The sequence below is a fragment of the Suricata suricatta genome, chromosome 12, assembly GCF_006229205.1.
Source record: "Suricata suricatta isolate VVHF042 chromosome 12, meerkat_22Aug2017_6uvM2_HiC, whole genome shotgun sequence".
In the NCBI taxonomy this organism is placed as follows: domain Eukaryota; kingdom Metazoa; phylum Chordata; class Mammalia; order Carnivora; family Herpestidae; genus Suricata; species Suricata suricatta.
In genome coordinates this window covers 39,352,118-39,376,583 of record NC_043711.1, presented here as the reverse complement: position 1 = coordinate 39,376,583, position 24,466 = coordinate 39,352,118, and the positions used below count along the sequence as shown (strand labels likewise).

The window sequence follows — 24,466 nt, the reverse complement described above, 5'->3', positions numbered from 1 at the left end:
TCATATGACGTGGGGCGTCAGATGTGGCTCTGCCTTTGCACACGCCTCATTTCTTTCTCCCTTTTACCTCCTGATGAGAATAGAATAGATTTTATTTATCACGTGTCAGAAAGATGGATTATTTCTGCTTTTTATTTCATCCTTTATGGATTGATTTGTAAATAATAATCGGAGACATACTAAAATCACATTTAAAAGTTTTCTTTTCCTTGACAGTCTCTCTCCTTGAAGGACACCATCCTGAGCTCGAGTATTTATCTCCTTCAGTCTGGTGTAAGGATTCTGCAAAGCGCTTCCCTTTGCATCTGCTCTTGTGACCCAGCAGTTGGGATGGGCTTCATACTCTGGTTTGGTTTTGCTTTGAGCTCAATACTGATTCTAAAGCTGCAAGACCACTGCCTAACGGGCACACCATGGATGTACAATGAGTTTTGTGGTGGTGAATTTGGGAGAGGGGTGCTGTTCACCAGATTTTTGAAAGAATAATTGTAAGATGAATTTTGAAATCGTCATGTTAATAAGAAAGGTGCTTTGTAGAGTCCTACACTGATATTTTCTGCTTGATGGTACAATTACAGTGTAAGACAGCCTGCAAGACCTTGTTTTCTTTCTAATCAAGATCTCTGTTTAATAATACTCACATGTTGGTGTCACAGACAAATGTATACATATATATTTTTTTAAATCTCAAATCCCTCCTAGTCTTTGAATCCCATCAAATCTGGCTTGGACATTGAAATGGAAAGCCTGCTCTGGTTTTTGTGGGGTTTTTCTTGTTTTATTTTCTTTTTCTTTTTTAATGAGGGCTGAACACAATTTTCTGTAAAGGACCAGATATTAAATATGTTCAGCTTTGTGGTCCATCTGTTCTCTGACCCAGCTACTCAATTCTGCCCTGGTAGTTTGAAAGCAGCCATGACAATATGTAAATAGGTGGGCATGGCTGTGTTCCAATAAAACTTTATTTATTAAAGCCACTAGCCTGTAACTGTGCTGACTCTACATTACATTATTCAGAAATGTAAAATCAGTTACTAACTTCATTCTCTGAATGTGTCTAAGCTGCTCAGCATTAAGCTTAGAATATGGCAGTTATTAAAACTTCATATTTTTGCCCTTCATAAATTTGTATTACAAGCAAAGTTATGTCTCAAATTATAGCACTAATAAATTTAATAATAAAACTTGATTTTAAAAGTGTAGTTTCTAAATCTTTTCCTCTGAATGTATAATCTTATTTTAAGCAGCAAAATTAAGTATATAATGGAAGTAAACTGAAGTCTCTCACCCCAAATCTATGACATCAATGATTTTGACTCACAGCCTGCTATTTTCAACAGTATTGCCTGTCAGTAACTTTTTTAAATTGACTGACGTGTGGTTGGCCCACAATGTTATATTAGTTCATTGTACAACATAGTAATTTGACAACTTTATGTTACGCTGCAGTAACATTTTTATTGAATGGAAGAGTGTTGTAGTGTTGGAGAATGTCACACACAATGGACCTGATATATTTGATCTTCTTGATCCTATCACTTAGCAAACCATGGCCTACAACAGATGAATGGCTTAATCAGGAGGGCAGTTCACTTTTAGGGGAAAATATAGACAACTATAGTTACTATGCTTCTTCTTGCCTTTTAAGGTGTTAGATTTGCCACACATGGCTAGGAATTTGGAAGCAATGGCCCTGTAGGTCCCATACCAATTTAAAAACAATTGTTTAAAATTTTGTTTATTTTCGTGAGAGAGCATGAGCATGGGAGGGGCAGAGAGAGAGTGAGACACAGAATTCGAGACAGGCTCCAGCCTCTGAGCTGTCATCACGGGGTTCAAACCCACAAACCATGAGACCATGACCTGAGCCGAAGTCAGCTGCTTAACAGACTCAGCCACCCAGGTGCCCCGGTCCCTTGCCTATTTTGTTTTGAGTCTATACTGAGATACTCGAGCTGATCAGCTTCTCTTTCTGCATGATTTGTTGTTGTTGTTATTTCAAGCCTTTACTTTCATTTGTTAAAATCATCAGAGTGGTTATAGAGGTCTTAATTCTACAGCTGATCTGCAGGTTTGTGTGTAATGTCTAAAGCATCCATTTGCCTTGCAGGCCTGTAACAACACAAGTGACAGGAAGCATGCAGACTCCATTTTGGAGAAGTATGTTACTGAAATTGTCATGAGTATCGTTACTACCTTCTTCAGTTCTCCCTTCTCCGACCAGAGTACTACTCTGCAGGTAAGAAACACAGGCAGGAGCAGGGCGCTCATGACACAGCTTCAGCAGTGGCTGTCGGTGCTGATTGGGCAGTGAGCAGCTGCTACACATGAACCTTCATGGGTACGAGATCCGTTTCTTTCTCTGGAGTCCCTTGGATAAAGAAGCACCTGAGGATATTTTTCTTTACCAGATGGTTCTATTGATTGTTGATTTTTTTTTTCTTTAAAATGCCTTTTCTTCTCTTTTCAGTCTTGTTGATTCCTCCCTTCTAATCTTAGGAGAAGAAGCAGCTTTCAAATAGGTCTAGCCTGTTATTAATGCTTTTTAAAAACACGTTTGGAAATCTCCACGTTAACTCCTCAAGTGCGTGTCTAGAGCTCATCCAGAGTACTGCACGGCCGGAGTGAGGGGTCATTTTGCCGTGACCGCAGGGCTGGTGTGCTGCACAGCATCGCGGGCATGCGAACTCCTTGGTGTGTGGTACTCCTGGGCTCTGCAGTGCAGTAGCCCTGCCTGCTGGCTCTCACTGTACGGTCTCAAGGTTTTCAATCCATGGGTCTGAGAGATCATTTCATTCCTTGACTTGGAAACATCGCTCTTCTTTTTATAACTTAGGTCCGGGTTAACTGCTGTGCAGCAGGTGCATTTGTAGAGCCTGCAGGATGGAAGTTGGCCTTGGTCTCCAGTGATCAGAAGAGAAATAGTAACTGTCTTTGTCATAGAAAGAGGTAGAGGCTGTCCTGGGGTTGATGGATGGCCCAGAGTTGTTGCATTATAGACAGATAATCCTAATGAAGGTAGATTCTCCAAGGGAAGAGTGATTCATGGTAGTATCATACTCACTAGTATGTTTATCAGATACTGTTTTATTTCATTAATAAACAAAGGGTTCATATAAGTTTAGTACAGTCTACGAGGGAGATACTATTTCCATTTTGCAGCTGCAAAAACTGAGGCTCAGAAAGTTTAATTACCATGCTGAGTCATGGTCACAGCCATTAAGTGGCATAACTATGATTTCAACCTACTTTTTTTCTGACTCTGAAACTTGAATTGTGAAATTTTTAGTGAGTTACATTTCCTAGGGACTATTGGTAACCTCCTGTTTGGTTAGAAATAACTATAAAAGCTGGTAATTAAGCTAACATATCACAAAGTTAGAATGCTATCTTTCAAATGTCTGTACATGTTCTTGAGTAATTGGGGAGCAGAAACTGGTTGGATCCCAAGCACATGAGTTGCTGGGGGCCAGAACATGTTCTTTACCAAGTACTATTATGCTGAGAGACAGCCAGGAAAGCTGCTGTGGTTACTAAGATTGGACTTGCTGCTTTTGTGATTTAAAGTGACAATCCTCATGGCAATGCCTATTCTCCTATGGATTGTGAAACAGTATTGCAAGACCCAAATGTCAAAGCGAATCAATCACATTAATTGGAAAACCACTAAATAGGAGCGTGAGTTTTGGTTTTCCATCTTGGTCACTGCTCTCTCCTCATATTGTCTTACTCTGAAACCAGTTTTTGGACCACCTAAATAAGCCAGAATTGTCAGAGAGATTATATCTTCAGTATAAATGTTGTAAGTCCCAAGCGAGACCTAGGTTGTCCATATATACATAGAATACAAAATCCGGAGTGGATTTTAGCTTTGGGTTTTTTTTTTTTTTTTATGGCTTTTTAGAGCATTTATTTTCAAGGAATACTATTTCTGGAGTTCTCATGGCTTGTCTTGTTTATATTCTGGAAAGTATATGCGTCATTTCCCCAGCTAGATTTTTACCTCCTTCCTGGCTGCCTTCTTTGTTTGTTTGGTTTTTTCCTTCTTTTCTTTCAACCCAAGCATATGAGGAAGGAAAATGGCAAGCTTGGGTTTGGCTGTGTCATATTTATTTTGTTATTTATTTATTTATTGCCAGTGGAATGTCCAGGAGGCAGCTGGGACCGTGGGATCCAGGGAAGAAGGATAGAATTCTGGAGGCTTAGGGCAGGATAAAGCTGGTTTCAAATCTGCACTCATTGCCTCACCAGCTCTGTGAACTTGGCTTCGTCATGGAACTTCAGAACCTTTCTTACATTTGAAACAGGGCTGTAATATCAGCCTTGCAGGTTATCGCGAGCACTAGAGAAAAATATTTGTCAAACATCTAGCATAATGTCTGGCACAGAGTAGGTGCTTAGTAAATAGGATCTTGTATTTTCCCGCTAGACCACAAGCTACAGTAAGGAGGACATAACTATGCCTATATGCAGAGTTGTCTTAGATACTGCTCTGTCCCTTGTAGCTGGTTTTGTGATTGGGACCTCAGAGATGCTGATTCACTGAGTAAGTGAATGAGTCCATGCGACTCAGGAGAGTGGAGTGGTAGAATCCGGATATAAACATTTGCTAGTTGAAGTCACGGCTGGGAAAATGAAGTGGCTTTCTAGAAGAGACTGGTCGGAGCACATATAAAGATAGCATCTAAAAGAGGCCAGAGGAAGGTCTTCCCTTTATCAGGCGGGCAGGGGTGGATCTGGGAGCAAGCAGGGCTTCAGGATCTAAGAGAAGGGGGGATTTTACCAAGAAGGTGATGGGCAGCCATGTCCTTTAGTCAGAGAGGTTGAGTGAGCTCACAGCCCAAGATTGCCCATTGGAGTGGATCATTAGGAGGCAGCTACACTGGCTAATGTATTCATCTTTTGTTTATCGAGAGGTGAGACGGGAACAGAGCAAATGCCCAATAAATACTGGTTGAATTAAATTAATTTTTTCAAAGGATACTACTTTCTTTGAGTTTGGATGTTGGGTTCCTGTCCCAATTCTAACACATACTAGCCAGTGGGGTGGGTGATAATACCACTGCTTACTTCCTTCAGTCATGGTAAGGGTTCAGTGAGATATGCAGAAAGCACTTAGCCTTTGGCATGTGTGAAGTGTTCTCCATAAACGGCTCCTCTCATTGGGACCATTGTGTTCAGGAGCTAAATATCAGAGTTTTGCAGCCAATTTCTCAGGCTCTCTGTGATCTTGTCCTTTATTAGTAACACAGTTTATGGTCCTGGATAGCAGTGAGGTGTAGAAGAGAAAGTACTTCTGAAGAAGACAATGAGATTCTGGTTTGCAGGTGAACTTTGCAGGTGGAAAGAGCATAGATTGTCAGCATCAGAGAGCCCTGAGGTTGACTCAGTGCTCTGGCACCACTTATTAGTTCTTTTGGATACTTTCTCTTGACCTTTCCGGGCTTCCATTTCTTATTTATGGCATTAAGGCAATCCATATGCCATATGATTGTTAGTTTTGAGGCCTCCAATGAGCTTTCACTTGAGGTATGTGATGCTTGATAAGTGTATGTTATCCAAAGGTTGTTCATAAAAGAGGTTCTGAATTCTTATTGACCTGTTGTGTTTACTTGTAATAGACTTCCTTTTTCCCCTAGCACCATGTTTTTTTTCTTTCATCTCAGAAACTTTTCTTGAGTGTTTCACTATTTTTTTTTATTATGTCCTGCTGTTTTTTGGAGGGGCTATGCAAGTCCTCTTCCTATAAACTAAAACAAGTCCAAAGCTACTTGAATCCAAGTGCATAGAGACCAAAATTATAACTTCAAAATGCATTCAGAAATCACCATCAAACTGATTAAGTAAATATTTGAGTTCTTTTATTTTAAAAAGAGCACAAATTTATACGGTCATAGAATAAAGCCTATGATGTATTTAACTTCCCAGGACTCATCTGTAGTAAATGAATACTAAAGAGTAACAGCAGAATTCTATTCTGTCTATATCAAGGAAGACACTGCTAGAAATGAGTAAGCATTCTTGGTGAGATTCACTTATCAGTTAGTTTTTCCTGATCAAAAATATGTTCTCTGTATAGAATATAATGTCTGGAAACAACTTTGGATTATTCTGCCTCAACCACTTATTTTACGTATTGGAAGAAGTTAAAGCTCAGAGATGTGAGCTAATTTGCCTTAAGTCAAATAGCTAGTTGGTAACTGGATAGGAATACACGTTTGCTGTTCATTCTTGTGGTCAGACTTGAATGTACATGTTTGTACATGTCAAGTTTGTACATGGCCTTAAAATGCTTTAAATTTTTTCCTCCTTTGGCTAGGCAGCTTCTGGAATTCTACTCATAACCAGTCAGCCCTTCTCACTCTTGCAAAGGGTCCAATCTCACACTTACAAAGGGTCCACTACCATGAACTCACAGTGCAGCACAATATCTGTTTCTGATTGGCGTATCAGTGATCTCCGGAAAAGTCACGTGTCTCTTGGCCTCTCTTCCTTACAGACTCGCCAGCCTGTCTTTGTGCAACTGCTACAAGGTGTGTTCAGGGTTTATCACTGCAACTGGTTAATGCCGAGCCAAAAAGCCTCTGTGGAGAGCTGTATTCGGGTGCTCTCTGATGTAGGTAAGCTATCATTGCGATTTGGAATAACATGATGACATTGAGTTAGTTAACAGCAATAAAGGCCATCATTCTCTTGAGCACGTGTTACAGCTCTTCTCAAGTCCCACACACAGGAAGCTGGCTGAGGCAGAACAGGACTGGAGGTCTCTTGATAGCTAACCCTTGCCTTCTTTCATCTACCAAGCCAGCGTCTCCCAAAATGAGGAGCCAGTAAGTCCCAAAGAGAGAGGCTTTGAAAAGTAAAGGTGCAGGTTAAATGTCAGACAACTCTTGGCACACACCCTTGCATACACGCTTATTCAAGGCCCTGGGAAGTCCCTCTCGAGAAACTAATTTGTTTACTCCAGTAAGTGTATTGACCACACAGGAACTTTTTTTCCTGCAAAGTGCACGTCCAATCCCAGGGGGGCACCCTTTCTCAGAAAAGTACACTGCTCCATACTGCCCGCCAATGTTAAATGGTTCTCCATTCCCTCTTCCCCGCCCCTCACTTGTCACCTCCCTGGCAGCTCTGAAAATGACTGCTCCCTTCACCCTGACTTTATCAGACTCTGTTACTTGGCCCTGCTCCCCTTCATAAATGTGAAGCAAGGGGCTATCGTTGTGCCTAAATTTAAGAAGAGCTGTCTCTTTACATCCCTGCAGACAGGCAGGGCAGGAGGCAAGTCGGGTTCTCAGACTATTGAGTAGCTGTCCAGCAACTACAGATTGTGTTGGTGAGGGTTTCTTGCTTGATTTCAGTCATCCCATCTGGATTTCCCTGACTCTCCTGTAGTAGGCATTGGTGTCTTTTTACTATTTATGCAGCACTGTCTCACAATAAGATGTGAAGCTTTAGAAAGTGTGAACGTTACAGGTTCATGTTGGGATAGCTCAGATCCAGGGCTCCGGGACAGTATCCCCAAAACCCTGTTCTCTGCCCACATAGGATTATGCATCAGGAAGCTCGTGGTTGAAATTTGGGCAGGTTGCTGAGTCGACTAGCTCAACACTCATTAGGGAGATGAAATGTTTTAATAGTCTTGGCCGTGAGGAGAAAAGCCAAGAAGAATTGATGTCTGCAAAATGGCAGAGCATGAAAACACAGCACACTCACCTCAGGAATTCAGACTTCTGTCCCTTGAGAAATACCTTCTCCCAACTCAAACCACACCCAAAGTTCGCTATTTTCATTGTTCCTTTCCAAAAGCGGTATCTACGGCACATAGTTTTTAGCTGAGTGTATGCTGTGCATCCTGCTTTTGATATTATTCATATTCCCCTCCCCCATATTTCTTACTAAAATAAACTTTTAGAAATTTGTTGATTGGCTGATGGTTTCTTGCCCCAAATTGTGTTTTGTTTTGTGTGGGGTTTTTGATTTTGACTGAGACATAAACCTTTACTTCTCAGATTTCTTCTTTCAGAGTGCCAGAGTTGTTTTTTCAATTAGATACGGATAATCTAACACCTTCTTTGCTCTGGTCCTATGAAGCATTCAAGACACGAAATCGTTGTCTTGTTTTTTAGAGGTTGTTGGATTTTTCCATATTGAAAAAAAGGATTGTTAGTCTTAGTTATGTTCCTCTTTAAAAAGTTTAATTAAACTTTTTATTTTGGAATAATTTTAGGTTTATAGGAAAGTTGCCAAGACAACACACACGGTTCCCATGTACTCCTCACACAGCTTCCCCCCACCGTCAGCATCTTATATCACCGGGGTATGTTAGTACAAGCTATGAAACTGATGTTGGCCCATAGCTATGAGCTAAACTCCACATTTGGCGCTACGTTTTCCATCAATGAAAAAAATCAATCTAGGATTCAATCTAGGCTGCCATATTGCATTTAGGTGTAATGCCTCCCCAGTGCCCTCTGGTCTACAACAGTTTCTCAGACTAACCTTGTTTTGTTTGTTTTTGTTTTTGTTTTATGACATTAATAGTCTTGGAGAGTACTATTCAGGTTTCTTGTAGATTATCCCCCCTTGTAGACTTGTCAGTTTTCTCATGATTAGACTGGAGCTTTTTTTTAAGAGGGAAAGAGAAGAGCCCGAATACAAAGAATAACTTATGTTCTTATAAATGTTATCTTTTGATTTATGTTTGGTGTAAATTGACATTTTGTAGATTGTTGTATAGGATACCACTGAGAGAGAATTTTTGGAAAAACAGTTTGTTGGCCAAATGAATTCCCTTTCTTTAGAATAACATGGGAGACCTTAAGATGCCATTCATTGAGGAAACCCATTAAAGTTTAACTGTGACTTACCTAAACTTTGACCTTAAAACATTTTAACATACCTCAGAGCCACTGCCCCCTAGAATTCATATTGAAAAGCCCCGACCTAAGAATGTCAAAGTTCATTTGAGCTCCTCAACATTCACATTCACTAGCATGCACATGACCTATTGCAGGCATGGAAGAATCTGCCTAAGGGTTGATGGAGGGAGTTAACTCTGTCTGTAAGGCATCTCCTGTGCAAGTTGAAGGCTCATGAGTCATCTTTCTTCTGTGTAGCCAAGAGCCGGGCCATCGCTATTCCTGTGGACCTGGATAGCCAAGTCAACAATCTCTTCCTGAAGTCCCACAACATTGTGCAGAAAACTGCCATGAATTGGCGACTGACTGCCCGCAATGCGGCTCGCAGAGACTCTGTTCTGGCGGCTTCCAGAGACTACCGGAATATCATTGAGAGATTGCAGGTAATGCCAGGCCTGGAGAGAGGAGTGAACCTGAAACAGGCCTGAGGTGGTTCCCACAAAGCAGTGGTTCCATGAGCCAGAGAAAATCGAAGATTGGCCCTAGAGATATGTCAGCATATGAATGGCTAGTCAGGCACAGTAATGTGTGTAGGACCAAGAATACAAAGCTACTTGAGAAGAGAAAGGCTCCTGAAAAAGTCATGGTTTTTAAAGGTTTTTCATAGGTTGACAGATTTGTTTTTTTGTTTTTTTTAAGTTTACTTATTTTGAGAGCGTGCAAGTGGGATAGGGGCAAGAATCCCAAGTAGCCTCCATACTGTCAGTGCAGATCTCAGTATGGGTTTGAACCCATGGAACCAAGAGATCATGACCTGACCTGAATCCCAGAGTCAGGTGCTTAACTGAGCCACCCAGACGGCCCCAGATTGACAGATTTCTTTATGAAGAGTGAGGACTGCTCTTTTTAGGAAGGAATAGTTAAGTATTATAAAAGGATACTCAGAATAAGGGCATAAGAGCTCCGTTGTTTTTTTTTAGTCACTCTGGGATATTTACTGTCTTGAATCAAGTAAACAAGTATAATAGGGCCCGAGAGAAGAGGTTTTTTATCAGAATGAGTCAAATGAAAATAAAACCATTACTAAATTGTACCTAGATTTTACTTTTTTTTTTTTTAGCACCTATGGAGAGATCTGTCCCTTTGTTGAGGGGAGAGTAGTGAATATTAGGTGCATGTGAAACACTTACACCTACATCATAACATGAACATCCTCTTCACACAAGCACCTCAAGTGACAATCTCATAGGTAGGACGTGGGCCATAGTTGCGGAGTCTCAGACCCTTTAAACAAACCTGCTGCAGCAGTTAAGAGCATGATCTCCAGCCAGTGCCTAGAGTCAACTCCTGACCCCACTGTTTAGAAGTGGTATGTCGTTGGGAAGGTTACTTCACTTCTCTCGGCCTCAGTTTGCTCATTTATAAAATAGCATAATGGTAACACCTACTACAGGGTTCATGTGAGGCCCACGGGCGTTGATACATATTCCAGTTATCTGTGCCTGCCTGACAAATCACCACACCATGTTTTTCATTCTCTTGTTCTGCTTAGAGGTTGACTGGGCTCAGTAAGGTGTCTATCACTCAGGGTTTAGAATGCAGTCAAGGTCAGTTGGCAGCTGTGTCTGGAACATGTTTGGCAGTAGATGCTGGGACCTCATCTGGAGTTGTCAACTGAAACACCCACCTGTAGTCTCCCCATGTGGTCTGCCCTTTCTCATTACATGACAGGTGGGTCCCAAGATGAGCATCTCTAGGGAGAGACAAGTAAAGGCTATATTGCCTTTATGACATGGTTTCAGAAACCACATAGCATCACTTATTTCAATTTCTGTTGGTCAAGGCAGTGACAAGTGTCTCCTTGAGGTTCAAGGGAAGGGAACATAGACCACCATTTGATGGGAAGAATGTCAGTGACACAGTGTAAGAAGAATATGTAACATAAGATATATTGTGATGGCCGTCTTTGGAAAATAGAGTATACCCCCCATAGAACAGAGCCTGGCACATAGTAAGCACTTGATCAGTTGCAGGCGCTATTACGAGTATTACTGTTACTATCATTTCTGTGGAGATTATAACAGTGATCATTAGATAAAACAAATGAGTCTCTGTGAGGTTACATAATCTGCCTAAAAATTCATTCATTAGCCCCACACATGTTAGGCACTGGGATACGATGGTGAGCAAAACCACAAATGATCTTTGCCTTCATAGATTCTCAAGTTTTGGAAGGGAAACAGGCATTAGTCAGCTAATCACACAGGTAAAAGTAAAATGGCAACAAAGACCATGTTGCAGAGGAGTGGGTAGTGCTACAGAAAGATGATAAGGAACCTAATTATGCCCAGATCTGAGATGGTGATCCAGGAAGGCATCATTGAGGAGTGACGTTTGATCCAAGATCAAACTTGCTTTAAGCAATGTAGGACTTGCTTAAAGAAAAACAGAAGGGAGGGAAACAGCATGTGAAAAGAACATTAAACAGGACCAAATGTGGTGCACTCAGAGACCAAAAGAAGGTTAGTGTGGCTGGAGCCCATGGGGCTGGGAAGATAGGAAGGAATTCTTAAGTCAAGGAAAGAATTTTAGCTGCACCATGACAGACCCAGTTCTTAAAGATGATTTGGTTCCAAATAGAGTGTTTCTTGACTCCACTATGTTTTTAAAGGGGAAGGGTATTATAGATTCAGAATTGTTTGAGTGCACAGGACTTTTTTGTCTCTTCAAACTAAATAAATTTTTTATGGCCAAACAGATCAGTTTTTTTGTTGTTGTTCTCTTCGTGGATTTATTATACATACTCTTGGGGAATAAAGTAAAATCTCTATGCCCAAGCAATGCTTTTTATCAACGCTGGGCTAGTGGCTGGAAGGGTCCTCATTACCTAATGATTTATCTAATGAGTCCCTACAGTCACAAGATTGCCTAGGACAGCCAAAGTTATCATGATATGAGAACATTCACTTGTGGACTGCTTATATTATTAATCCCCGTTGAGACATCCCCCTCACTTAACACCAGCATCTTTCTCTGCCCATCGCTTTGCCATCCTTGTCTGTTGCTTTCTCCTTGATTGCTCACTATTAAACCTTTGACAATACAATGCAAATCGATGGCAATGTAAAGTTCAAACCTTGCAAAAGATGCAGGATTTTATCAATACGATGTGAGGAACCACTTGAATTCCATAAAAATGCTATAGACAAAGATTTGCCAGAGTTAGGACCAATAACTACTGAAGAAGAGAACTCTGGGAAACTTTCAAACTGTTGGGGACATTGAGAGGATTTTGCAAAACTGACCCTCATTTTGTCTGTGCTGTGAATGTCAGTATGAACTAAAGGGTGTTGCAGTGTACTCTTAATTTTGCTGGGGAAAATGCCCCCTCCAAGAAATAATTTTATTCATGCATTCTGTATGCATCCTAAATATTATTGAGTGATTACAAATTTTGTTAAATATAGAATAAATAATACTCACATGTTTTAGTTTTGGGGTAAAAGGTAAATCAATTCTTTATTGACCACTGCCTATGAAATTTGGGTCTCCAGTTGAGTTGAATGCAATTTAAGTGATCTTTCCCATACAAATCTCCTTGGTCAACTAGACCCTCATAATATTGTCTAAAATGATGTGTGCAGCCCCTGCCTTAGCCAACATCTTTCTAGTTAGCTTCTGAGTTAGCAAGCCATCCAACAGACTGTAGCATCTTTTGAAGATAATTTCTCATCTGTTTCCTGCCATTTGCCTTTATATGGTGTTTGTTGTGTTGGTTTTGCTGCTCTTTCAACTTCTCTCTGTTTTCCTCTCCTACAGCTATGTGTTTTGCATTTGAAGACCATCATGCTATCAGGGTACATGTATTTAGCATGTTGATACAGCATGTTCATTCATTTGTGTTCTCATTTTTGTGTGACTTTTTATTACGTGAATAATTCATGCTCATTGGAAATAATTTAACAATACTTACAAGTACCAGTTTATGGAAGAAAATCAGAACCACCTGCATTCCCCCACCCAGAGAGTGATGTTTTGGTGGTATTTGGTATATAACCTTTAGATATTGATGTTGTTTATACAAAATCAGATCATAAAGTCCATGCTATTGACTAACCATTTTGTACACTCATCATAGACATTTTTCCATGTGGTTGAATGTGCTTTTTTTTCATTATATTTTAAAATCTGTGAAATGATCCCTTGAGTGGCATAAGGATCATCTCAAAAGAAGGGCTGGTGGGGCTATTCTTCCCTTGTTTTCTCCATCAGCGGGTTAATGCTTCAGGTACCTTTGGGGAAGTGTTTAACGATTTGAGATAAATACCAGACAGTACGAAAGACACTTTAACCCAGCCTGGTTTGTGGTCGTTTTTGAGGTCAGCAATGAATGTTCTCACTCTGCTGCAGTCAGCCTGGCCTGCGCTACTCACCCAAGCTGTCCTTCTGTTTCAGGACATTGTCTCAGCCCTGGAGGACCGGCTGAGGCCTCTGGTCCAGGCAGAGTTATCTGTGCTCGTGGATGTGCTCCACAGACCCGAGCTACTTTTCCCAGAGAACACAGATGCCAGAAGAAAGTGCGAAAGCGGTGGCTTCATTTGCAAGTAAGCAGCCTCTCGCTCCGTTGCAGAGCCCTGCTGACCAGACAAAGCACTTGCTCGTGAAGAAGCAGACACTCGCCTGGTTTTTGACTTTAATCAGTATAAGGTTGTGTGTTAGAGTCCCGTGCTGACCTCTCCACAGTAAGTTTGTAGGTTTGGTTTACTTCCTGACACTTGTTTTGGTGAGAGCGTCTCCTTTCACCCCTGTGCCCGATCATGGATCTTCCATCCCACAAGAACTGACAGAGCGCCCACCATTGGCTGCAGTACAGATGCAGAAAAGTCATTACCCTGCTGCCCTCAAAAAGCTCGGATGTACCAGGACCCCACGGTTTTCACCTAATACCTTTGTCGTTGCTTAGGTTATGCCTAAGCATTATCTAAATAACAGTTTCCATGACCGGAAATTTCCATCTGATTTTTACCACTAAGTTTAGTTGGTTGTTTAATTTGAGAGGCGGCTCTGCCTCTGAGTTTGGTACTTTTCTGGGCTCCTCAAAGGACAAGATCATATTTAAAGGAATGGTGTTTTTTCACCTTAACGATCCTCCTCATGAGGTTTTTTTAGACTTTATACTTTGTATTTTAACCGTGTTACTGGCACTCCTCAATGGATAAAGAGCTGCACTCTATAGACAAGTTTGAGTGGACCTCTGTCCTGTTTCTCCTCTTCCTGTAATCTATCACGTGTGGTAGACTTAGAGCCCTGTGAGCCCTTTGCTGTTACTGACCAGCAGGTGTCGCCATCGAGACACTATTGAAACACTGACTGACTGTTCTGGCTACAGTGAATGGCCAAGCACGTTTAACCTGGGAGTCCTTGATAAATATTTGTTCATTTACTGCCTAGTTACAGTAAGTTGTTTGTGAAGTTTTTTTTGTTTAATTTAAAGATCACTTCAGGGACCTAATGTATGGTCCTCCCCCCCACCCCCCAAATTCAGGTTAATAAAGCATACGAAACAGCTACTAGAGGAGAATGAAGAGAAACTCTGCATTAAGGTCCTACAGACTCTCAGAGAAATGATGACCAAAGATAGAGGCTACGGAGAAAAGGTACTGAATTTTATTTTCTTGTTAAAGTAGTGTTTTATATGAAATTGACATGGGGGCATGGAATAGAAATCCACTGTAGTTCTGGTATACTGACTGAGAGGTTAACTTTTTTTCTTTTTTAAAGCTAATTATCCTATCACAAAAGGTAGCTAAATCATATTCCTTCTTTTTGTAAAGGCGCATATACTTAGTTGTCATATAGGCTGCTTGCTACATAATGAATCTAATGTCAGGGAAATAGCAGTAAGATTTTTCATCTAAATTCCCAATGGGCATGTGGACACCTCTTGTGAGTTTTGGGATCCAGCTTAGCATACCTGTGGGTTTACTTCTTCCTGGGGAGATGCTGCACAATCCATGCAGTGTACTAAGAAACTCCCTCCAGTTCTAACAGGGATTAAGGCAGGCAAACACACCACCATTCCTAGCTCACATTGGGAAGTGGCCAGTCCCTGGGACAGGATACTTCTTGTTGTAGGCAGTGAGCAAGGGTGTGCAGAGATCCTGCCTCACAGTCTTGATTTTGGCCCCATAAGCGGGACAAAAACAATCTCATTGCCTCTCGTTTCTACCCCCCTCCATCTCCCACTAAAAAAATATCTGGGCCTCAGTTTAAAATCTCACCAGTTTTCATTTGAAGGTACTAGGTCACTAATTATCTCCAAGCTACTTTAGCAGCATTTTCTGAGTTGGTAAATCGACTGATGTCATTGATTTGTCAAAAAACTAGTAACTCATTGATTGATCTCTGTGAAGAAGCCATTATAATAAAATTACAGCCTTCTTTTTGAAAGGGGATAGTGATGACCAGATTATTCCAAGTATAGAAGTCTGTAGGGATCCGATTTCTAACCTAAACAATTTCTAACATAAATATTAGAGCCATTTCACATGTGAAAATCTTTGGAGAAGAAAAATAAAACAGCAAAGTACACAAGCCCTTTAGTGTATATATTCCCTCACTGTCCCCAGATCACAACGGCTTTTAAATGTCGCTCTAAATTTTTAAAATACATAAATTAAAAGGTGAATGAATGTTGACTAATTAGCAAATAAGTGTCTATAACTCAGGAATTTTGTGGCAGAAACCTGCTAGAAAGGAGTTTATCAATATAAATGACAGAAGTGAAGAACCGTTGTACAGATGAGAAATGATGGGAATGTCCTGTTCATACAAACACCTGTGTCGGCACCGAGGTAGGACTTGCACTGAAAAAAGAGAAAGAGAAAATAATAGGCAGGAACTGACAGCAGAGTATACCAGAGAAATGCAGAGAGTACCAGAGAAACAAATGGCATTTTTTTCCCCACAGATCTTTATTTTTCTTAGAGTGAGCTTTAAGAAATTTTTAAAAATAAAATTCTAGTTACAGAAATTCACTCTTCATAATAAGATAAAACCCACCAAAAGGGCCATCATAACCAGCTATGGATATATTTGTAGCTTTGGGGGCATAAAACTTGGTTTTAAAAGGTGGAGACCAGTTTTCTCTTCTTCAGAATATCTGTTCATCTCTGTGACTGAGATTTTTATAGTAAACTTGGTGTCTCTACTCCCACGAATGTTACAAGTTGTGGCTGTACTTCTATTTCTCTGAAGTTTTCTTTTTTATACCATGGAAAGTCGAAAAGCTAGGAGTCGAATCTGTTGCTGGGCAGCTAAGTTTGCCAGGGTCTTCGAGCTGTGTGGAAGGTATGGCTCCCCACTGGCTTCCCCTGCCTGTCGGTGCTAACTGGGAGAGCATCCTCACAGACCGCGGGAGAGACTGGGCCTGAGATGTTGTAGGATTGTCTGTTACAAAGCTCATGGAACATGAGAGAGAGCCTGGGGCTTTAAGATGCCAGTAGGTGGAGGGTGCAATGAAAAGGTAAACTGTCAGAGTTGAGAAGAGCTGCTTAGGATGGCATGTCTTTGGTGAAGAAATTAGCCGCACCCAAGCAGCGAGAGGCTTAGAGGAAGGATGGCATGTCTTTGCAGTCTGGTTGGGGGCTGTCATTCCCCTTCATGAAAGTGAAAAGACTGTAGGCAAATGTGGGAAATGCCATGCAACCAAGGAAGCCATTCCAGGAACCCGTGGTAGTCAACAGCTTCAATGCCTGTAGCACATACTTAGAATGCTTCTGACCCTATGCTTTGTGGGAAAATGCCACTTAACCCTTCACATTCATGGAACTTAAAAGAGTAGGGGGAGGATGCTAAACTATTTCCTTTTCTTCCGATCCGGTGGTGGGTATTAAATTTGTCTTGTTTTATTAAGGCTTTTGAAAATGGTTTTGATGTTTTGCTGGCTGTCCCTGTTTGACTAAAGATGCATGACGTAAGGGGCAGGCCAGCTCTTTCAAGGGTGGAAGGAACCCCGAGCCAAAGAACTAACCTTTCTGAGGCAAACCAGTTGGCTTTAGTTGATAAAATAAATGAGGTGTTCTTTGGACTGGATGCTCAGGGCACAAGGGCAAGTATGAGGTCATTTCCGTCTTCCTGGCCCAATTTTCCTATTAGTTGTCTCTTAAGTGGAATTTGTCCCATGACTAACACTCTTCTGGGATGTGCAGAAGTGTTCTGCCTCCCTGCCTCGTCCTGAGTCTTCATGGCCGTAGTCCGATCTGGCATTGCTTTGTCCAGCTCTCTCTCTGCACACCAGGAGGCCATAGCAGAGGGCTGGACGGACTTCCCAAGGCCACATGGCAAGTGTGTGACAAGATCAAGACAGAAAGCCGGGGTGTTGAACCCCCATCCTTTCCTCCCACCCCCAAGGGTTTCCACCAGGTCTGAGGGCCAAGTTTTCATCTAAGCCATAACCCTTAAAGATGATGAGAGATAGATGCCTTTATTCATCTCTACATTTTCTTTTTTAATTTAAAAAATTTTTTTGAAATGTTTATTTTTGAGACACAGAGCGAGAGAGCACACACAGGGGAGGGGCAGAGATAGAGGGAGACATGGAATCTGAAACAGGCTCCTGGTTCTGAGCTGTCAGCACAGAGCCCAATGCAGGGCTTGAATCCATGAACCTTGAGATTATCACCTGAGCCCAAGTCAGACGCTTAACTAACTAAGCCACCCAGGTGCCCTTATCTCTATGTTTTCATTCAACATTTAGGATTATCAACATCGCAGATAAAAATGAAAGTTGAGATCATCATCATTCTGTTAAAAAACATTGAAAGATTGGTGTGCTTGTATGGATCTATTTGCCTGGGGAAAAAAAGCCATTGAGTACTGCCACCCATATTACCAGATACACTAAAACATAACAGAATCACTGACACCAACTTATATTTTTTAAATGCCATACATACCATTAGTGTCTTAAAGTATGTCTTAAATAGCAGTAACATTCTTGGGCTTCTTTTGTGTCATCCACTGTACTAAACATATACCTTACCATATGTCAGATCAGCCTCAGCGATATCAGTATTGTTATTAACTATTTTATTCTTGGGGGAGAAAACTTAGGCTCGGAGGTTCAGAAACTTGCCTGGGGTCGCACAGCTAATGGGGAGCCAGGAATTCAACCCAAGACAAACACCCTGACTTCACAGTCCTCACGCTTCTGCACTGTATCCTTGGTGATTGACACCATTTGAAGTTCTCCCACAAGTTTAAGTTTCAGTTATGTTACATCATTATGTAAATGACCTGGGGCAATGGCCCTGACTGTACTACACGTCACAAAACCTAAATATCCCATCTTCAGCTCAGTTCTGACTTCTCACCTGTTGAAAACAGTCTCTGCTTGATGCCAACTTGCTTTACAAATTATGATTATCTCAGAAACATCCAGAACCTGTGGTTTCGCTGAGCTCCCAAAAGAAAGCTTCCATTTGGTGAGGCCTCTTTTCTTGGTCAGCTCCCTGAGAAGTGCCTGTCCAAGAATTACCCCATATGAGTCCAAGCTCGGGGATGCTACAAAATTGTCAAAAAATTTTATCATGATCATTTAGGATTTAAAAAATCATTTTTATTATGTCTCTAAAATGCAAAGGGCCAGCAATGAATATTTGTCTCATAGAGTGGTAAATATAAAACACATATTAAAAATGATCACAAAATAATGATGGAATATGTTTGTGTGTGGTGCTTACAATGTCTTGCTATCCTGTGTATTCAAAGTTAATGAACTTTAAAATTGTATCAGGACTTTATGGCCACTCTTTGAATGCAATGCCTACTAAATTCTGCTTTTAATCCACAAAGTAAATAATGTCTTTATTTTAAAAAAACAACAAAAACTTCCCATGACTAACCATCTCTAAAATTTAATCTGAATCCCACTTTAACTCAGAGAACATCCAAAAGCCCCCATAGACCCATGTGCCCCTAAAACATATGTTCGTTGTTACATATTGGCTCCTCTGTAGTCTACTGTAGGTTTCTTATTAGTCAAAGAGCTTGCAAAGAAATGCAGAGGCCAAGAATTAATATAAAAGGATATCTCAGAATTTATTTAACATCTGTATTCTCAGGGTGCCTGGGTGACTCAAAGGGTTAAATGTCCAACTCTTGATTTTGGCTCAGGTCATGATCTCACAGTTTGTAAGATTGAGCCCTACACTGGGCTCTGTGCTGACAACACAGAACCTGCTTGGGATCCTCCCCTCCCTGTCTCCCTCCCTCTCTCTCTCTCTCTCAAAAGTAATAAACATTTTTTACAAATAAAATACTTCCTCTTCTGAATACTAGTAGCTCTTCTTCTACCAGAGAGTTTTTGACCTCAAGTGATGTCACGGTTTTCATTTCATACTCTTTGGCAGTACCTGTTCATTTACCAATGCTTCTTTTCTCTAGGTGAATAAAGGATTTCAGGATTTCTGATAGGAACTTAAATTTGCAAATGTATTATTAACGGAGCATCATAAAAATAACCCAAGGATCACTCCCCCCTTAAGCACAATTGTGATTAGTGCTCTAATTGGTTTTTTTTTTTCCCTTAAACTTGATGCTAATAAATGATTTACTTGCTAACTAATATCACTTGAGTTGGTGCTAATCATCTTTGGGGGAAAACATTTCTTTTTCAACAATCAATAATACCAGAATAGGGAGCTTCTGGTCTTTGGATATGTCATCCATACTATTTGCTGAAATTGAAACTGGTTCTGACTTAGCTCAAATGCAGTTTAGGCCCCAGATTCCCCCTGAATGGTAAAATGAACGGAAAGAAAGAATTTTCTTTTAAGCTAAGCTGATTAGCTGTAGTGTTTGGCTCTCCTCTTTCTCATCCTCTTCTGAAAGAACATGGTTCTTGATTGGGCAGTGTGCTCTTTCTCACAGCTCAGTTTACGTTTTTACAAGTGCTGGAGAGACAGAAGGTGTGCCTCTGAGCTCTTGGTTAAGTGACCAGCGACGTCTGCTACCTGGCATGTGAACTGCCCAGCTATGCCTGGGCAATGGGATTGAGAGCAGCTGTCGCTGTGAACTGCGGTAGTGATCGCCCCAGGTGCCTGCACCCCTTCAGACGGTCACCATCTAACAGTGCTCCAACATGGGGGACTCAGCGCTAAGAACACACTGACCGAGTTTCTAACACTTTGCTTGCTGGTATTTCCTAACTCTTTTTCTCCCCCTTTTTTCTTTTCCAGCTAATTTCCATTGATGAATTGGAAAATGCTGAGGTCCTAATTTCATTATTTTCTTTAAATGTCCCATGGTGATGTTTCCATGACACCCTTCCAGTGAACACTGTGGTCTGTCCCTAGTCTTTGCAGTGTCTACTATCTGACTTTGTGTAGTGTGCCTTCTGGGCGTGAGCTGAGTCCTTTGTGTCTGTGTTAGCATTTCCCATGAGTTTGTTTGCCATTTGTCCTTGGAGATCCCATCTGAGTCTAGATAAAGATGTTCTAAACTGTGATAAGATTTCAATCATTCACCGTTTAGAATCTCAACTGAATTTGTGGTTGATGCTGGTTATTAACCTATCTCTGAAACTCAGTGTTGATATTCATAAAGAGCTTTTCTGTCTGGATATAAAGCCCTGGTACAGAAAGAAATAACTGCATTGGTATAGTTTAAAAGTTGTAAAAAGAAAACAACAACAACAACAACAACACTATTTTCTTGGTCCCCATGTTGGAAGGTGTTGAGTGTGAGGGGGTGATATAAAATTTTGTCAAAGTGCATTTTGAATTCCAAAGTGCACATTGAGACTTTCCAGCTATAGGTTTGCAATGAGATTAGGAATGCACTATTGGGAAAAATACCTGAAGATCAAGAAATCATCTGATGGTTTTACTTACCCATCATTGTTCTAGGGACCAATGAGTGGTCATTGTGTTTGGGATTTGGGGACCTCTTAAAGATTTTTTGTTCTGTGAATATTTTCAGCATTTCCTACCATGTATTTAGGTTGCAGTAAATGTTGGTAAACGTTACTCAAATGTATTAATTTGGAGAATTAAAGTATATAAATGAGGGAGTTTAATTACTTGGCAAATGGAGCACCCTGGAAAAAAATGTTATTAGACTTTTAAAAATCACTTATCTGGTTTGTTTTTTAAGATATCTATTAGTTCTTTTGACAGGCTAATTAATTCCCTATTTCGGGTAGGATAGAGCGACCAGATAGAATATGTTGTCTATTCTAATATCCACTACCATCATTTCAAAAATATTAAGAGATGGCTCAGATACATGTGAGGAGAGTTTGAATCACAGACTTAAAGCAAAGTGACGATGAATTTCACAGAGTTCCCTCAGGAATGGAGCTCAGAGAGGTTAAGTGACTGGACTTAGCTCACACAGCTGAATAGGCTAAATGGAAGCTAGCACGTACTGGCTCCCTCCTCACCTCGTGCACTTGCTGCTCTGCCACAGTAAACTCTGTGAGCAGAGACTTTTCCTTATATTAATCCCATATGGACCTGGGAAGAGGCCATACCCTCTGGGATACAGAGGGCGAGAAAAACAAAAGGCTGTGTGGTAGCGTAATTAATGACTTTAACTCTACAGATTTTTGCCATTTCCTGTCTAGTTTATTCTCTTCCGAGTGTGCCCCTGAAAAATAACTAATGCTAACTTTGCATGTGGGCACCTTTTGTTACTCTTTGTTCTACCTGGTGTTGTAAATGCCTCACTGACTTGAACTGTTACTCCGAAACACAGAAGTTGTATTTCTACTTGCTTATGCGCAAATGAAGTCAGAAAAGAAGATCTCCCCTAATCAGAGTCTGCAATGTTATTAATATACTGTTTTGCACCGTAGTAATCAGTTGATGTGTTTGCTTGCTCAAGATAGGACTTGGGTCTCCTGGCTGGGAGTTTATAGCTTGCTTATGGAAAGATTCCACAGTTGGAGCAGGTGTGTTTATAATTATACTCTAGGAAATAGAATACTGTCTGTTTATAAAAGAAGAATGTTCTGGCAGCCACTTGGATTCTTTGAAAATTCCCTGAGGAAGCAACTGTGGATCCCCTCTTCGTCGTTACCCCTGGCAACCGTCAGAGCCCTGGGACACCAACACTCTGTCCCTAGTCCCTCAGGCTGTTGGATCTGGTCCTCTAAGCAGAGATGTCTGATTGGCCTTTAGCATCAGTGGCCGTTCTGGAAACTACCGCTGCTCCTGCAGTTTCTCGTCTACCCAACCTTTTGTCAGTGTGTGCTGGCAGAAGCCTGCAGCCCACAGCTGGAGCTCTGCAGAAGCTTAATGAGAGCGTCCATGCTGGCGCAGGATACAGGCAAGGCATCACACCTAATTTGGCAACCACTGTTCAGTTCTAAACATGGTGGGGAATCGCCCCCGAAGTAGCGTAAGGTGTGTATGATGATCCAGTGAAACCCTGACTGGGGAAGGGCAATTGCCCCTTTATGATAGAGGCCACTTGGGCATCTCAAGAAAGGAGAAGTGCTGTGAACAACTCGTAAAAAAAAAAAAAAAAAAGTACTGCACCTCTGTGTCTCTGTCAGTGCTCTGAGAAAACAGGGTGAAATGAGGTCAGAGTCACGGTGTCCCTGCACGGAAAGGGCATGGTATGGGGCCCTCCAGCTGTCCTCTAGAACAAAATTTCATTTGAAACCAGAGAGAGAAAATAGAGGATTTCTTTCTTCTTTTTCCTTTCCTTTCCTTTTCTCTTCTCTTCTCTTCTGTTCTCTTCTCTTCTCTTTTCTTTTCTTTTCTTTTCTTTTCTTTTCTTTCTGGCATAAAAGGAGGCACAGTCTCCATCCTACCCCCCTGATTTTACCTTTTCCTTGGGGTGTTGGTTGAGGGCTACAGATTGGGTGGAAGAGAAAAGGAAACTATCATACTTGGGTTCCTGTCCCTTCAGCTCACTCTTAAAGTTTATAGCTCGATGAATTGTTGTATGTTCATACACACAATTCAAAATAGGAGAGGTTTCCATCACCCTTAGAAAGTCCTCCTGTTTGCCCATTCTTGGCTTTAAATGGACCCCCATTGATGCTAATGACATTGAATTATGACTAACATTTGAGTGCCTGTGACATTCCAGGTACAGTATGAGGGGATATGAATATGGTGATACCCCCACATAGGCATAGCATCTGCCCTTCTGAAGTTTAAAGTTCATAGGCAGTGGTTCAAATAATGTTCAGTGACAGCTGTCAACCCTGAGAATTGCTAGAATGGAGAAGAACATGGACTCATGAGAACATATAGTTTGGGAACTCCAACCTGAGCAATGTGGTCATGTAAGAGCTTAGGAGATCAGGTAGCAACACACAGATAGCACCAGCAGGGGATCCTGTAAATCACCTTTCTGAAGTGTAAAGTGGCTGTGAATAGATGATCACATCATATTCTCTAACATGAGGTGGAGGCTGTGGGCAGAACAGAAATCCACCTCATTTTCATGTATGTGTCTGTGAAAGAGAATGGTGTGTTGAGAGAAGCATGGACTCTAGCTCACTGGGACATACTGCATTTCTTCGTATTTGAGATGTGATCCCCATTTAATCACTGTCGCTTGGACCCACGGAATCTCCGGAGCCCCGTGTGCCGCCTTGGCCTTCCTGCATTGCAACAGAAGAGCTAGAGTGGCTTGCGCACTTGTTCAAAGTGGCTGCAGCCCGCTTCACGTCAGCCCTCAGCTTACCCACCTTGAGCTGCTTCTGCAAGCAAAGGATGCCACCAACGGAGAATTTTGTAAGAGTCATATGGGGGGAGGAGGGGAAAAAAGAGAAACCCAAGAATTATTAAATTTCACCTTCAGGGGGCGTTCTCATGACGTCCAACCCAGGCTGGAGGTGTCCTACTTTTTTACATTGCTGTGAACTGCTGGGTTGGGCACCTGCCAACATTCAGGCGGCAGTTACATAAGAGCTTCTTTTTTTCCTGGAATTTAGGCTCACTGCTGATGTGTGACCTTCAGCAGCAATTGCCAATAAATGCAGTGGGGCTGTTTACTGCTAGACACTAGCAACCATAGAGCAAGCAAACTCGATTCAGAGCATACAGAAGCTGTTGTAGACTCTGTGCACGGTTTTCTTTTCTTTTTTTTTTATTGGTAGTGTTTATTTTTTTTTTAATATAGTGAGATTATTCCACAAGGACTAGAATTGTATAATTTATTAAGTCTGTTGTGTTTTTTAAGAAATGAACTTCTCTGTTGCGTTCCTATGGACATGTTCTATAAAGTAAAGGTGAAACTGCATCATTGGGACTAAATAATTTTTATTTCTAAAATCAAATACCATTAATAAAGGGCGTTGTGTTAGCAAATGTGATGGTTTTAAATTGTTCTGTTAAATGCATAGGTAACCTGTATTAGCTCAATTTTCTTTAAAGCTCTCTGATCTCTTTTTTTTTTTCCATAATATTTTATTGTCAAATTGTTTTCCATACAACACCCAGTGCTCTTCCCCTCAAGTGCCCACCACCATCACCACCACCTGTCTTCCCCCCTCCCCCCTCCCCCCCAACCCTCAGTTCATTCTCAGCTTTCAATAGTCTCTCAAGTTCTGCATCCCTCTCTCTCCCCAACTCTCTCTCCCT

The 24,466-nt window shown here is 41.2% G+C and overlaps 1 protein-coding gene across 7 annotated transcripts in view; it reads left to right on the top strand.

The window, feature by feature from the left end:
• Window positions 1-24,466, top strand: part of ITPR1 (inositol 1,4,5-trisphosphate receptor type 1) — a 324,913-nt gene that overhangs the window by 185,588 nt on the left and 114,859 nt on the right. For 4 of the 7 annotated variants that reach the window (XM_029918486.1, XM_029918483.1, XM_029918482.1 and 1 more), the window contains 6 exons: window positions 2,111-2,239; window positions 6,500-6,620; window positions 9,120-9,304; window positions 13,317-13,465; window positions 14,407-14,518; window positions 20,102-20,134. In XM_029918486.1, coding sequence (XP_029774346.1) covers window positions 2,111-2,239; window positions 6,500-6,620; window positions 9,120-9,304; window positions 13,317-13,465; window positions 14,407-14,518; window positions 20,102-20,134 — 729 coding nt within the window. The remainder of the gene's footprint in view (window positions 1-2,110; window positions 2,240-6,499; window positions 6,621-9,119; window positions 9,305-13,316; window positions 13,466-14,406; window positions 14,519-20,101; window positions 20,135-24,466) is intronic. The other 3 variants (XM_029918487.1, XM_029918485.1, XM_029918484.1) reach the window with 1 other exon arrangement.